Below are 14478 nucleotides of genomic sequence, written 5' to 3'. Positions count from 1 at the left end.
AAAAACTCAAGTATGCAACTTAAGAAATAAATCTGAATATTAATCTCTATTATAATTTGTGTGTTTTACAGCCCTATTTATAGACTTAGTTTACCTAGGAAGATTAGGACAAGTTCCTAATTCAATTCTAATTAAACTAGAATTCTAACTTGCTTGAAGAGCAAGCACCTTGGAGCACAAGCACACGCCTAAACTGATTTATTTTGCTAACTAACTGATTTTAAAAGCAACTAAATAAAGATTAAATATCCTAATGCTTGAACCAAGAAAAACCCTTTCAAGTGAAAGGTAAAAACTTGTAAGCAAAAATCTAAGTAAAGAAAGTTCAAGAAAGTGAACTAGACTCCAAGAAAAACCACTAAGCAAACCGTGGCTTTGCTTTGATATCCAAGAAAGTGTCCATGCAATGCTTGGCTTGAATCAATGTTTAGGGACAAGCTATCTTGATGCATGATAAGCAAATCTTCGAAGTTCTCCATGCTTAGACTTGCATCATCATCCTCTTCTTCGAAAGAATTTGTCCTCAAATCTCGAAGTTCTTCATCAGGAATATACTTAGCCAAATCGCCAACATTGAATGTAGCACTAACTCCATATTCTCCCGGAAGTTCTAACTTATAAGCATTGTCATTGATCTTCTCAATAATCTTGAAAGGACCTTCACTTCTAGGCATCAACTTATTCTTGCGTTTTCCTGGAAATCTTTTCTTTCTCAAATGTAACCATACCAAGTCTCCAACATTGTAACTTTGTTGCTTTCTATGCTTGTTTGCTCTAGCTTTGTACATGTCATTTACTTTCTCTATTCTTGTTCGAACTTCAGCATGTAATTTCGCATACTCTTCAACTTAGACTCGGCATCTTTGTGAATTAACTCACCCTTAGGTAATGGAACAAGATCAATTGGAAGTTTTGGATTGACTCCATAGACTACCTCAAAAGGACTATGTTTGGTAGCATATGTAGGTGATCTATTATAAGCAAACTCCTTTTTTTCTTCCGGATTACTTCTATAGGCTGCCTTATTAGGTAATGGTGCTCCCGGAATCAAGTCAATTTGATGCTCTATCCAACGAATAGGAGGTAGTCCCGGAGGTAATTCTTTAGGAAAGACATCCTTGAATTCTTCTAAAACAGATTCCAATTCATACGACCTCTTTGCTTGTTTATCTTGATCAATTCGAATCTCATTAGAAACAAGTATATATACCAAATTGTTGCTGCAAATCTCTTTTTCTAATTCTCTCTCACTAATCAAATAAGAATTCTTCGAATTAGAGGTAACATTAGAAGACTTGTTGCTTATCAAAGGTTTTAAAGCAACCGGTCTCTCTTTTTGTCCTTTTTCTCACAACATACACATTAGTTCTTCCATCAAACTTCACAAATCTATCATATTGCCAAGGACGGCCTAATAGTATATGACAAGCATCCATAGGACAAACATCACACAAAACTTTATCATGAAATTTACCAATTGAAAAGGAGATTAAGGCTTGTTTAGTTACCTTAACATCACTCGAATTATTAAGCCAATGACGCTTATAAGGGCTTGGATGTTCAGTAATTGGCCACGTCAATTTGTCTACCAAAGTAGTAGATACCACATTAGTGCAACTCCCCGTGTCTATGATCATGTCACACAACCTATCTTCTACCTTGCACCTTGTAAGAAAGATTTTCTCCCTTTGATTGTTTTCCATAGGTACGGTTTTAGAGTGTAGTGCCCTTCTTAGAACCAAACTTTGACCATGAGTCTCGGGATCAATTTCGTCAATATGCCCCTCCTCTTCTTCAAAGTTTTCCTCTTCGTTCTTTTCTACATAGTCACTACCTTGCTCACACTTAGCTTGTTCTTGTTCCCACTCTTGAGCAGTCATTACTCTTTTTGATGGACAATTAGTTGCAATGTGACCAACACTACCACACTTGAAGCACTTCCTATCTTCAACAAGCTTTTTAGGAGCTTCAAATTTTGATTTAGTCTCCTTGTAGTTCGAACTAGAACCACTTTTCTCCAAGCTGTTCTTCTCAAAAGGTTTAGTGAAACCTTTTACAAAGGGCTTAGTGTACGTCCCTTTCTTCCCCTTTATCTGTTTTCAACTTTCAAAGCTACCTTGCAAACATCCTCAAAGGACCAATATTGTTGCAATTCCACTTTTTCAGCAGTATTATCATTCAACCCCGAAATAAATCTAGCAATCTTATGCTCAACAATCTCTTCTAAGCCACATAGCATGCATAACTTTTCAAATTCACCAATATAATTCTCAACAGTCATAGAATTTTGTTTAAAAAGTTGCATCTTAAGATAAACATCTTGAATATAATCACTAGGTACGAACCTTTTTTCATGTGCTTCTTAAGTTGTTCCCAAGTTGAGATTCTTGCACGCCCCTCTTTATGCCTCTTCTTCTTTAGATTATCATACCAAAGACTAGCATAACCGGTCAGTTTTAATTCTGCCACTTTGCATCTTTTCCTTTCATCATACTCCTTGTAATCAAAGAGTGTCTCGGCCCTTCTAATCCACTCAAAGTATTTTTCAGGTTCATTCATACTCCCATTGAATTCGGGAAGATCTAATCTAAGGTTCCTATCATCATCCTTTGGTCTATCACTTCTCCTAGGCCTTGGTGATTCATCACTTGAGGAATAATTATTTCGTGGCCTCCTTGGGTTCCTCCTTGGTTGTTCTTCCTCACTTGAACCAGAATTAGGGTTAGAATTCCCTTTCCTTGAAGAATCTCCAGCACGAGTATCAAGCCTTTTTATTATCTCATCCATCCTTGCTGCCAACTCGTCAATTCGCCTATCTCTTCTAAGATTTTGAGCCTGTTCTAAGGTTAATCCCCTTGGAACCTGTGGAACCTCCTCGTCACTCATGATTCCTACACAAACCAAGTCAGTTCATGCAAAAATCTTGATTAAAAGATCGAATCTTGAAGGAAAACTAGGCAACACAAAAACCGGACTCCCAACCGCAAATCAGTGCACAAACACCAAACGTTTGAGACTGTATAGAGCGCGTTACTCAATTAAAAATTATGAAATTTTATATGGTGATATCACGACGTTTTCAGAGTTCAATGAAAAAAGAATCACGTAAAAATTCCCAGCCAATTATTCCAAGTTTAATTTTTTCCGAAACTGCGTAGCCTGGCTCTGATACAAAAGATGACGTGAATTATTGATCCGAAAATCAACAAAACACAAGGGATATGTTTAAGTCTAATTCTATACAGGAAATCCACCAAGAAATAAACAAAAACTAAGATTAATCAATTAAGAATCCACCTAATTAATCAATCCAAACGAATGTTTTAACTAAAACAAGCAAAACAGCAATTGATCGCAATCAACAAAAACTCAAGTATGCAACTTAAGAAATAAATCTGAATATTAATCTCTATTATAATTTGTGTGTTTTACAGCCCTATTTATAGACTTAGTTTACCTAGGAAGATTAGGACAAGTTCCTAATTCAATCCTAATTAAACTAGAATTCTAACTTGCTTGAAGAGCAAGCACCTTGGAGCACAAGCACACGCCTAAACTGATTTATTTTGCTAACTAACTGATTTTAAAAGCAACTAAATAAAGATTAAAGATCCTAATGCTTGAACCAAGAAAAACCCTTTCAAGTGAAAGGTAAAAACTTGTAAGCAAAAATCTAAGTAAAGAAAGTTCAAGAAAGTGAACTAGACTCCAAGAAAAACCACTAAGCAAACCGTGGCTTTGCTTTGATATCCAAGAAAGTGTCCATGCAATGCTTGGCTTGAATCAATGTTTAGGGACAAGCTATCTTGATGTATGATAAGCAAATCTTTGAAGTTCTCCATGCTTAGACTTGCATCACGGGGAGTGAGTCGCATCATAGCCCATCAAAGGGGCTCATTAGCCCTAAGGGGAGTCAAACATAACAATAAATACAAGTATGCATAAGTTAGGCATAACAAACTAGTACTAAACTACACGCATTAAACAAGCTTAACGTGTGTTTATTGTAACTAAACATGAAAGCTAAAACCTAGCCTAGAATCACGCCTAAGCTAAGCAGATTTTCTTAACTGATTTTAGGCTTTAATCACCCTTAATTAACCTCTTAAAAACTGCTGAAAAGAAGCTTAAAAACAGGCATAAAGAACCAGCAAAAAACGTGGAGTAACCTCCCCTTGATTCATGCCTTTCTTCATGCTAAATGTTTATGATTTGCAATGAAGTTTCTCCTTGCTTCAAGGACGCCTTTTCCTATGCCTAAGGCTGTTCAAAACGTGCCTAGGATGCCCATTAACCCATTAACATTCATAACCAGAATGTAAACAAGTAAACCCTTGGTTAGCAAGAAACGGTCCATGCGCACAAAAAGTATCTAACACTTGATCTTCAAATGACTTAGCAAGAATGATTTCTTTGTGAATTGGACTTGTAGGATGATCATGCTTGATTGGACTAATGGACTCTTCATGATTTGCATCATCCTCCCCTTCTTCGAAAGGAGTTTCCCTCAACTCATCATCTTCTAGATAAGGAGCCAAGTCACCCATGTTGAAAGTTGATGAAACTTCGAATTGCCCTCCAAGGTCCACTTTGTAAGCATTATCATTGATCTTTTCCATGATTTGTAAAGGTCCTTCTGCCCTAGGCATCAATTTGTGTTTCCTTTGTTTAGGAAACCTTTCATTGCGCAAGAATATCCACACAAGATCACCCACTTCGAACTTCTTCATATTTCTCAAGTTTTCGTTAGCTTGCTTCTTGTATGACTCATTTGCCTTTTCTATGTTCTTCCTAACTTCTTTATGGACATCAATCATGAATTCTATATGCTCCTTGGCTGTCCCATGCACGAACTTATCTTTAGGAAGCGAAATGTAATCAATCGGCACATAAGGATTCACACTATACACAACTTCAAAAGGTGAATACTTTGTAGTTTTGCTTGGAGTTCTATTGTAGGCAAACTCTGCATGAGCTAACTTTAAGTCCCAATCTTTACCTCCCTTATTCACTAAGGCACGAAGCAAAGAACCAAGAATTCGGTTCACCACTTCGGTTTGACCATCCGTTTGTGGATGATGGCTTGTTGAGAAAAGTAGCTTAGTACCCACGAGCCTCCACAAGGACTTCCAAAAATGACTCACAAACTTAGTGTCACGATCCGAAACTATGGTTCTAGGCAAACCATGTAATCTAGCCACTTCTTTAAAAAAAAGTTGCGCCACATTGAACGCATCATCCACCTTCTTACAAGCTATGAAATGAGCCATCTTTGAAAACCGATCAACGACCACCATGATAGAATCTTTTCCACGAGCTGTTCTAGGCAAGGCCATTATGAAAACCATACTCAAATCTTCCCAAGGTCTTTCGGGAATGGGAAAAGGCTTATACTCTCCCTTATGAAACGTAATTTTGGCTCTTTGACAAATAGAACACCTAGCCAAAACTTGGTGCACATTAGCTAACATTTTTGGCCAATAAAAATGACTTTGTAAGATTTCTAGGGTCTTTTGTATACCCATATGACCAGCAAGTCCTCCTCCATGAGCTTCCTTGATCAACAACTCTCGAATTGCACCTTTAGGAACACAAAGTTTGTTCCCTTTGAAAAGGAAACCATCTATTATGACAAATGAACCGTGGACTCCATTCTTGCAAGACTCCATGATTTCCTTGAGTTCAAGATCATCTTTGTATGATTCCTTCATGACCTCGAAACCAAGAATTTTAGTTTCCATGATTCCAAGAAGATTATGCCTTCTTGATAATGCATCCGCCACAATATTGGTTTTGCCTTTCTTGTACTTGGTTGCAAAGTTGAAAGATTGTAGGAATTCCACCCACTTAGCATGCCTTGCATTCAACTTCTTTTGCCCATGAATGAACCTTAAAGATTCATGATCCGAATGTAAGATGAAAGGCTGTGGCCTCAAATAATGTGACCAATGATCCAAAGCTCGAACCATGGCATAGAATTCTTTGTCATAAGTGGAGTAATTCAATTTGCCTTGGCTCAATTTCTCACTAAAATACGCAATTGGCTTCTTCTCTTGGATTAGGACAACCCCTATTCCTTTTCCACTTGCATCACACTCAACATCAAATGGTTTCATGAAATCTGGAAGGGCTAGAACCGGCGCTTCACACATCTTCTTTTTCACCAACTCAAACGCCTTTTGAGCCTGTGGAGTCCATTGAAAGCTTCCCTTCTTTGTACATTCGGTGATGGGAGCCATAAGGGTGCTAAAATGTTCAATAAACCTCCTATAGAACGAAGTAAGTCCATGAAATGAACGAACCTCCGTGACTGTTTTTGGAATTGGCCATGAAGAAATGGCTTCCACTTTGCTTGGATCAACTTTAATTCCTTCACCTGAAACAATATAACCAAGGAAAACAATATCTGTTAGCAAAAAATGGCACTTCTCCAACTTCCCATACAATTGTTGCTCTCTCAAGGTTTTGAAAATCTCTTCCAAGTGTTTCAAGTGCTCCTCCTCATTTTTACTATAGATGAGAATGTCATCTAAGTAAACAACTACAAACTTCCCCAAAAATGGCCTCAACATTTCGTTCATAAGTCTCATAAAGGTGCTTGGAGCATTTGTTAATCCAAATGGCATAACAAGCCACTCATACAAACCATGCTTAGTTTTAAAGGTTGTTTTCCATTCATCACCTTCCCTCATTCTAATTTGGTGATATCCACTCCTCAAATCTATCTTGGAAAACACTTGAGCTCCACTCAACTCATCTAACATATCATCAAGTCTAGGAATAGGAAACCTATACTTAATGGTTATGTTATTCACCGCCCTACTATCAATACACATCCTCCATGTTCCATCCTTTTTTGGCACTAACAAAGCTGGAACGGCACAAGGACTCATGGATTCTCTCACGTAACCCATTTGCATCAACTCCTCAATTTGTCTTTGTAATTCCTTAGTTTCCATGGGATTGCATCTATAAGGGGGTTTATTCGGAAGGGGGGCTCCCGGAATCAAATCTATTTGATGTTCTATACCACGAATAGGAGGCAACCCTGGTGGTAATTCATTAGAAAAAACATCTTCATACTCCTTGATCAATGCGGCTAGCCTAGGGTTTTGTTGGACAAAACCTTCGTGTTCCTCTTTAGAAAACAATAAGAACACTTCATCTTCCTTCTCCAAAGAGTTTTCGAATTCTTTTAAGGAAAGCAACAAAATGTCCTTTCTTTTGGGCTCTTTTTGTGGTGGTGGGGATTGTGTTTGGGAAAGGCTTTTTTGTGGTGGTAAGGGGTGCAACACTTTCTTGCTGCCTTGGTGAGTAATGGTGTAGGTGTTTGATAGGCCATCATGTACTGATTTTTTGTCACTTTGCCATGGCCTCCCTAACAAAATGTGACAAGCATCCATGGGAATGACATCACATAAAATTTCATCCACATACGAACCAATCTGAAATTTTACTAGACATTGTTTTCTAACTCCCGTACTCTTGCTCTTATCAAGCCAACTCAACTTGTAAGGAGTAGGATGTCTAGTAGTCTTCAAGTCAAGTTTCTTAACAAGATCACTGGACACAACATTAGCTTCACTGCCACTATCAACAATCAAGTCACACACATCTTCATTAACCTTGCATTTGGTTAAGAAGACATTTTCTCTTTGAATTGGGGTTTTCTCAACCTCCACGTGCATTTGGAGGGCTCTCCTCATTACTAGACTATTTTTTTCGGGAAAACAGTCATCAACTTGCTGCTCCTCCTCATTAGAATCATAAGACTCTAAAGGTACATTTTCACTACCATTTTCGTTCTCCTTCTCTTCTTCAAGGACAAAAGGTTGTGCCATCATATTCTTAAGCTCTCGTATGGTTAAAGCTCTTGCATTAGGACAATCTCTCTTGTAATGTCCTCTTCCATGACATTTGAAACAAACAATGTCACTTAAGTCTCCGGTTTTGGCTTTTCCTTTTTCTTTTTGTGAAAGATCAAACGAGGCAGGGTTCTTTTTGGTAGTGGAATTTGGAAAGGAAGGGGTTTCTTTTTGGTGGGTTAAATGGGCGTTTGAATTTTGGGTCAAAAGGGTTCGAAGGTTTCTTCTTCTTCTTTTGATTGTCAAATTTCATCGAAAGCTTACAAGCTTCATCAAAGGTCAGATTGGGTTGCACTTCTACTTTCTCATAAATGTCCTTATCCAAACCAGCCATAAACCTCCCTAATTTAAGTTCTTCATTTTCCACTATTCCGCACACGATGGAAAGTTTCTCAAATTCTTTAATGTATTCCTCCACACTACTCCCTCCTTGCTGCAAAGTGCTCCATTTCACATACATGGATTGCTTGTAATTAGAAGGAACAAATCGTCCCCTAAGTTTCTTCCTAAGCTTGGTCCATGTAGAAATACGAGTTTTCCCATTGCTTTCTCGTTTTCTTTGGACTCCTTTCAACCAAGTTTCAGCATACTTGGCTATCTTTACCTTAGCAATCTTGTACTTTTTTTCATCTTCCTCAACGTCTTTGAACTCAAAGTACCTCTCAAGTGATTGCTCCCACTCCAAGTACTTCTCAGGGTCAAGAGTACCATCAAAAAGGTCTACATCCACCTTTAGACTCTTGTCATCAATTCTAGGAGGGTTTTGACGCCCATCCCTTTGTTCTTGTGTCAACAAACGAGCCATTAGAGCCATTATATTACCATGTAATTGCTCATTGGTTTCCAAGAGTCTTTGTTGGTTTTCCTCCATCATTCTAAGTCTCCTTTGGTCAATGGTTTCATTTGGGTTTGCTTGATCCATTTTGGACAGAAACGCCCCCTACCTGACGCGCCAAATGATGTAAAAACTAATAGAAAGTCTTAGTTAATACAAGCTTAATGGATCAAACTTAAGTGGAAAGAAAAAAAAAGGGTTGGTGTTTTAAGTCAAATTACGGGTAAAGGTTTGTAGGTTGTTTTGGAAATGGTTAAGGAACGTTTTTTAGAGGAAGGAAGGATTAGTTTGTAAGGATTACTCACTTAAACAAACAAGATATGTAGGCAAGGATTACTCACTTAAAACCCACTAGTTGTTTAATTTGCATGGAAGGAAAACTCACTTAACCACTCAAATTCGTCAAGTTAAACTTGGAAAAAAAAAACGTTTTATCTTAGTAACAAGAATAAATAGTTTTTAAGGAGAAAACTTTCTTAATTCATATATCATAATCTGCCATAAACTTACATTTCATAAGCTTAAATAAAGAAAACAAACTAGTACTAAACTACACGCATTAAACAAGCTTAACGTGTGTTTATTGTAACTAAACATGAAAGCTAAAACCTAGCCTAGAATCACGCCTAAGCTAAGCAGATTTTCTTAACTGATTTTAGGCTTTAATCACCCTTAATAAACCTCTTAAAAACTGCTGAAAAGAAGCTTAAAAACAGCCATAAAGAACCAGCAAAAAACGTGGAGTAACCTCCCCTTGATTCATGCCTTTCTTCATGCTAAATGTTTATGATTTGCAATGAAGTTTCTCCTTGCTTTAAGGACGTCTTTTCCTATGCCTAAGGCTGTTCAAAACGTGCCTAAGATGCCCATTAACCCATTAACATTCATAACCAGAATGTAAACAAGTAAACCCTTGGTTAGCAAGAAACGGTCCATGCGCACAAAAAGTATCTAACACTTGATCTTCAAATGACTTAGCAAGAATGATTTCTTTGTGAATTGGACTTGTAGGATGATCATGCTTGATTGGACTAATGGACTCTTCATGATTTGCATCAGGGTCTCATTAGTCCTAAGGCGCGTCAAACATAACAATAATTAGAAGTATACATAATTTAGGCATAACAATTTATTTCTTCATTGATGTTTCTTCAAATACATAAGTCTACATGTTTCTTCACATACACTTGTAACCAAGAAGGCTCTTCGAAAGGGTCAATTACATCATCGCCCATCCTAGGGGCTCATTATGGCATGATCCGAGCACATACTGTTTCAAGACTCGCCTAAAAATGAGACCGTAATCATATAAATGGCATTTTCGTCATGTTAGAGGCCTTTTTCGCAATTTCAGTAGGCCGAATGCATTAAAATTGTCCATGATCGCTTATCTAGAAGGGGCTCATCAACCCAACGGGGTGTAGATACATCATCGCCCTTCCAAAGGGCTCATTAGCACTAAGGGGCGTCAGACACATCATCACCCATCTAAGGGGCCCTTTAGCCCTAAGGGGCGTGAGACACATCATCGCCCATCCAAGGGACTCATTATCCCTAATGGGCATTAGACACATCATCGCCCATCCAAGGGGCTCATTAGAATTAAGGGGCGTGAGACACATCATCGCCAATCCAAGGGGCTAAATTGCTCTAAGGAGCGTCAGACACATCATCGCCCATCTAAGGGGAGTTAGTTGCATCATAGCCCATCAAAGGGGCTCATTAGCCCTAAGGAGCGTCAAACATAACAATAAATACAAGTATACATAAATTAGGCATAAAAATTTGTTTATTCATTGATGTTTCTTCAAATACATAAGTCTACATATTTCTTCACAGACACTTGTCACCAAGAAGGTGCTTTGAAAGGGTCAATTACATCATCGCCCATTCCAAGGGCTCATATGGGGTGATCCGAGCACGTACTGTTTCAAGACATGCCTAAAAATGAGACCGTAATCATAAAAATGGCATTTTCCTCATGTTACAGGCCTTTTTCGCAATTTCGGTAGGTAGAATTCATTTAATTTTCCATGATCGCTTATCTAGAAGGGGCTCATTAACCCTTCGGGGTGTCAGACACATCATCGCCCTTACAAGGGGCTCATTAGAACTCAGGGACGTCAGACACATCGTTACCCATCCAAGGGGCCCATTAGGCTCAAGGGGCGTAAAACACATCATCGCCCATCCATGGGGCTCATTAGCCCTAATAGGCATCAGACTCATTATCGCCCATCCAAGGGGCTAATTAGAACTAAGGGGCATGAGACACATCATCGCCAATCCAAGGGGCTCAACTCCTCTAAGAGGTGTCGGACACATCATCACCCATCCAAGGGGCTCAATAGCCCTAAGGGGAGTGAGTCGCATCATAGCCCATCAAAGGGGCTCATTAGCCCTAAGGGACGTCAAACATAACAATAAATACAAGTATACATAAGTTAGGCATAACAATTTGTTTCTTCATTGTTGTTTCTTCAATACATAAGTCTACATGTTTCTTCACAGAAAATTGTCACTAAGAAGGTACTTAGAAAGTGTCAATTACATCATCGCCCATTCCAGGAGCTCATTATGGGGTGATCCGAGCACGTACTGTTTCAAGACACGCCAAAAAATGAGACCGTAATCACAAAAATGGCATTTTCGTCACGTAAGAGGCCTTTTTCGCAATTTTGGTAGGTAGAATGCATTAAAATTTTCCATGATCGCTTATCTAGAAGGGGCTCAATAACCCTACGGGGTGTCAGGCACATCATCGCCCTTCCAAGGAGCTCATTAGCACTTAGGGGCGTCATACACATCATTACCCATCCAAGGGGCACATTAGAACTAAGGCGCGTGAGACACATCATCGCCAATCTAAGGGGCTCAACTGCTCTAAGGAGCGTCAGGCACATCATCGCCCATCCAAGGGTCTCAATAGCCCTAAGGGGAGTGAGTCGCATCATAGCCCATCAAAGGGGCTCATTAGCCCTAAAGGGCGTCAAACATAACAATAAATACATGTATACATAAGTTATGCATAACAATTTTTTTCTTCATTGATGTTTCTTCAAATACATCAATCTACATGTTTCTTCACGGACACTTGTCAACAAGAAGGCTCTTTGAAAGGGGTAATTACATCATCGCCCATCCCAGGGGCTCATTATGGCGTGACCCGAGCACGTATTGTTTGAAGACACGCCTAAAAATAAGACTGTAAACATAAAAATGGCATTTTCGTAATTTCAGTAGGTATAATTCATTAAAATTTTCCATGATCGCTTATCTAGAAGGGGCTCATTAACCCTACGGGGTGTGAGACACATCATCGCCCTTACAAGGGGCTCATTAGCACTGAGGGGCGTTAGACACATCAATACCCATCCAAGGGGCCCATTAGCCCCAAGGGGCCTGAGACACATCATCACCCATCCAAGGGGCTCATTAGCCCTAATAGGCATCAGACACATCATCGCCCATCCAAGGTGATCATTAGAACTAAGGGGAAGGAGACACATCATCGCCAATCTAAGGGGCTCAACTGCTCTAAGAGGTATCGGACACATCATCGCCCATCCAAGAGGCTCAATAGCCCTAAGGGGATTGAGTAGCATCATAGCCCATCAAAGGGGCTCATTAGCCCTAAGGGACGTCAAACATAACAATAAATACAAGTATACATCAGTTAGGCATAACAATTTGTTTCTTCATTGTTGGTTTTTCAATACATAAGTCTACATGTTTCTTCACAGACACTTGTCACCAAAAAGGTACTTAGAAAGTGTCAATTACATCATCGCTCATTCTAGGGGCTCATTATGGGGTGATCCGAGAACGCACTGTTTCAAGACACGCCAAAAAATGTGACCATAATCATAAAATGGCATTTTCGTCATGTTAGAGGCCTTGTTTCACAATTTCGGTAGGTAGAATGCATAAAATTTTTTAATGATCGCTTATCTAGAAGGGGCTCAATAACCCTACGGGGTGTAAGATACATCATCGCCCATCCAAAGGGCTCATTAGAACTAAGGGGTGTGAGACACATTATTACCCATCCAAGGGGCCCATTAGCCTTAAGAGGCGTGAGACACATCATCACCCATCCAAAGGGCTCATTAGCCCTAATGGGCATCAGACACATCATCGCCTATCCAAGGGGCTCATCAGAACTAAGGCGCGTGAGACACTTCATCGCTAATCCAAGGGGCTCAACTGCTCTAAGGAGCGTCAAACACATCATCGCCCATCCAAGGGTCGTAATAGCCCTAAGGGGAGTGAGTCGCATCATAGCCCATCAAAGGGGCTCATTAGCCCTAAGGGGCGTCAAACATAACAATAAATACATGTATACATAAGTTAGGCATGACAAATTGTTTCTTCATTGATGTTTCTTCAAATACATCAATCTACATGTTTCTTTACAAACACTTGTCACCAAGAAGGCTCTTTGAAAGGGGCAATTACATCATCGCCCATCCCAATGGCTCATTATGGCGTGATCCGAGCACGTACTATTTTAAGACACGCCTAATAATGAGACCGTAATTTTAAAAATGGCATTTTCTTCATGTTTGAGGCATTTTTTCACAATTTCGGTAGGCCGAATGCATTGAAATTATCCATGATCGATTATATAGAAGCGAATTATTATGCCTACGGGGTGTCAGGCACATCATCGCCCTTCCAAGGGGCTCATTAGCAATGTGGGGCGCCAGACACATCATTACCCATCCAAGGGGCCCATTACCCCTAAGGGGCGTGAAACACATCATCACCCATCCAAGGGGCTCATTAGCCCTAGTGGGCATCAGACACATCATCGCCCATCCAAGGGGCTCAATAGCCCTAAGGGGAATGAGTCGCATCATGGCCCATCAAAGGGGCTCATTAGCCCAAAGAAGCATCAAACATAACAATAAATACAAGTAAACATAAGTTAGGAATAACAATTTGTTTCTTCATTGATGTTTCTTCAAATACATAAGTCTACATGTTTCTTCACAGACACTTGTCACAAAGAAGGTACTTAGAAAGCGTCAAGTACATAATCGCCCATTCAAGGGGCTTATTATGGTGTGATCCGAGCACGTAGTGTTTCAAGACACGCCTAAAAATTAGAACGTAATCATAAATTTGGCATTTTCGCCATGTTAGAGGCCTTTGTTCGCAATTTCAGTAGGCCGAATGTATTATAATTTTCCATGATCGCTTATCTAGAAGGGGCTCATTAACCCTACGGGGTGTCAAACACATCATCGCCCTTCCAAGGGGCTCATTAGCACCGAGGGGCGTTAAATACATCATTACCCTTCCAAGGGGCCCATTAGCCCTAAGGGGCGTGAGACACATCATCGCCCATCCTAGGGGCTCATTAGCCCTAATGGGTATCAAACACATCATCTCCCATCCAATGGGCTCATTAGAACTAAGGGGCGTGGGACACAACATCGCCAATCCAAGGGGCTCAACTGCTCTAAGGAGCGTTAGACACATCATCGCCCATCCAAGAGGCTCAATAGCCCTAAGGAGAGTGAGTCGCATCATGGCCCATTAAAGGGACTCATTAGCCCTAAGGGGCATCAAAAATAACAATAAATACAAGTATACATAAGTTAGGCATAACAATTTGTTTCTTGATTGATGTTTCTTCAAGAACATAAGTCTACATGTTTCTTCACATACACTTGTCACCAAGAAGACACATAGAAAGCGTCAATTACATCATCGCTTATTCCAGGGGCTTATTAAGGGGTGATCCGCGCACATACTGCTTCAAGACACGCC

General features: G+C 39.7%; 1 protein-coding gene across 1 annotated transcript; it reads right to left on the bottom strand.

Moving 5' to 3' along the window:
• Positions 1-802: 802 nt before the first annotated feature.
• Positions 803-2886, bottom strand: LOC110684585. Its single transcript, XM_021861024.1, has 4 exons — positions 2346-2886; positions 2117-2223; positions 1360-2027; positions 803-1250 (listed from the first exon to the last, which is right to left on the bottom strand). Exons 1-4 carry the CDS (start codon positions 2884-2886, stop codon positions 803-805), a joined length of 1764 nt encoding a protein of 587 aa, XP_021716716.1.
• Positions 2887-14478: the final 11592 nt, after the last annotated feature.

Source organism: Chenopodium quinoa, unplaced genomic scaffold (genome assembly GCF_001683475.1).
Source record: "Chenopodium quinoa cultivar QQ74 unplaced genomic scaffold, ASM168347v1, whole genome shotgun sequence".
Taxonomy (NCBI): domain Eukaryota; kingdom Viridiplantae; phylum Streptophyta; class Magnoliopsida; order Caryophyllales; family Amaranthaceae; genus Chenopodium; species Chenopodium quinoa.
This window is presented reverse-complemented; position numbering and strand designations above follow the sequence as displayed.

Coding starts and splice junctions, on each gene's coding strand:
- LOC110684585 (XM_021861024.1), bottom strand. CDS start 2,886: ATGAGTGACGAGGAGGTTCCACAGGTTCCAAGGGGATTAACCTTAGAA. Junction 2,028..2,116: donor CCTTTGAGGATGTTTGCAAG/GTAGCTTTGAAA, acceptor CCTTTTGAGAAG/AACAGCTTGGAGAAAAGTGG. Junction 1,251..1,359: donor TTTGATGGAAGAACTAATGT/GTATGTTGTGAG, acceptor TTATTTGATTAG/TGAGAGAGAATTAGAAAAAG.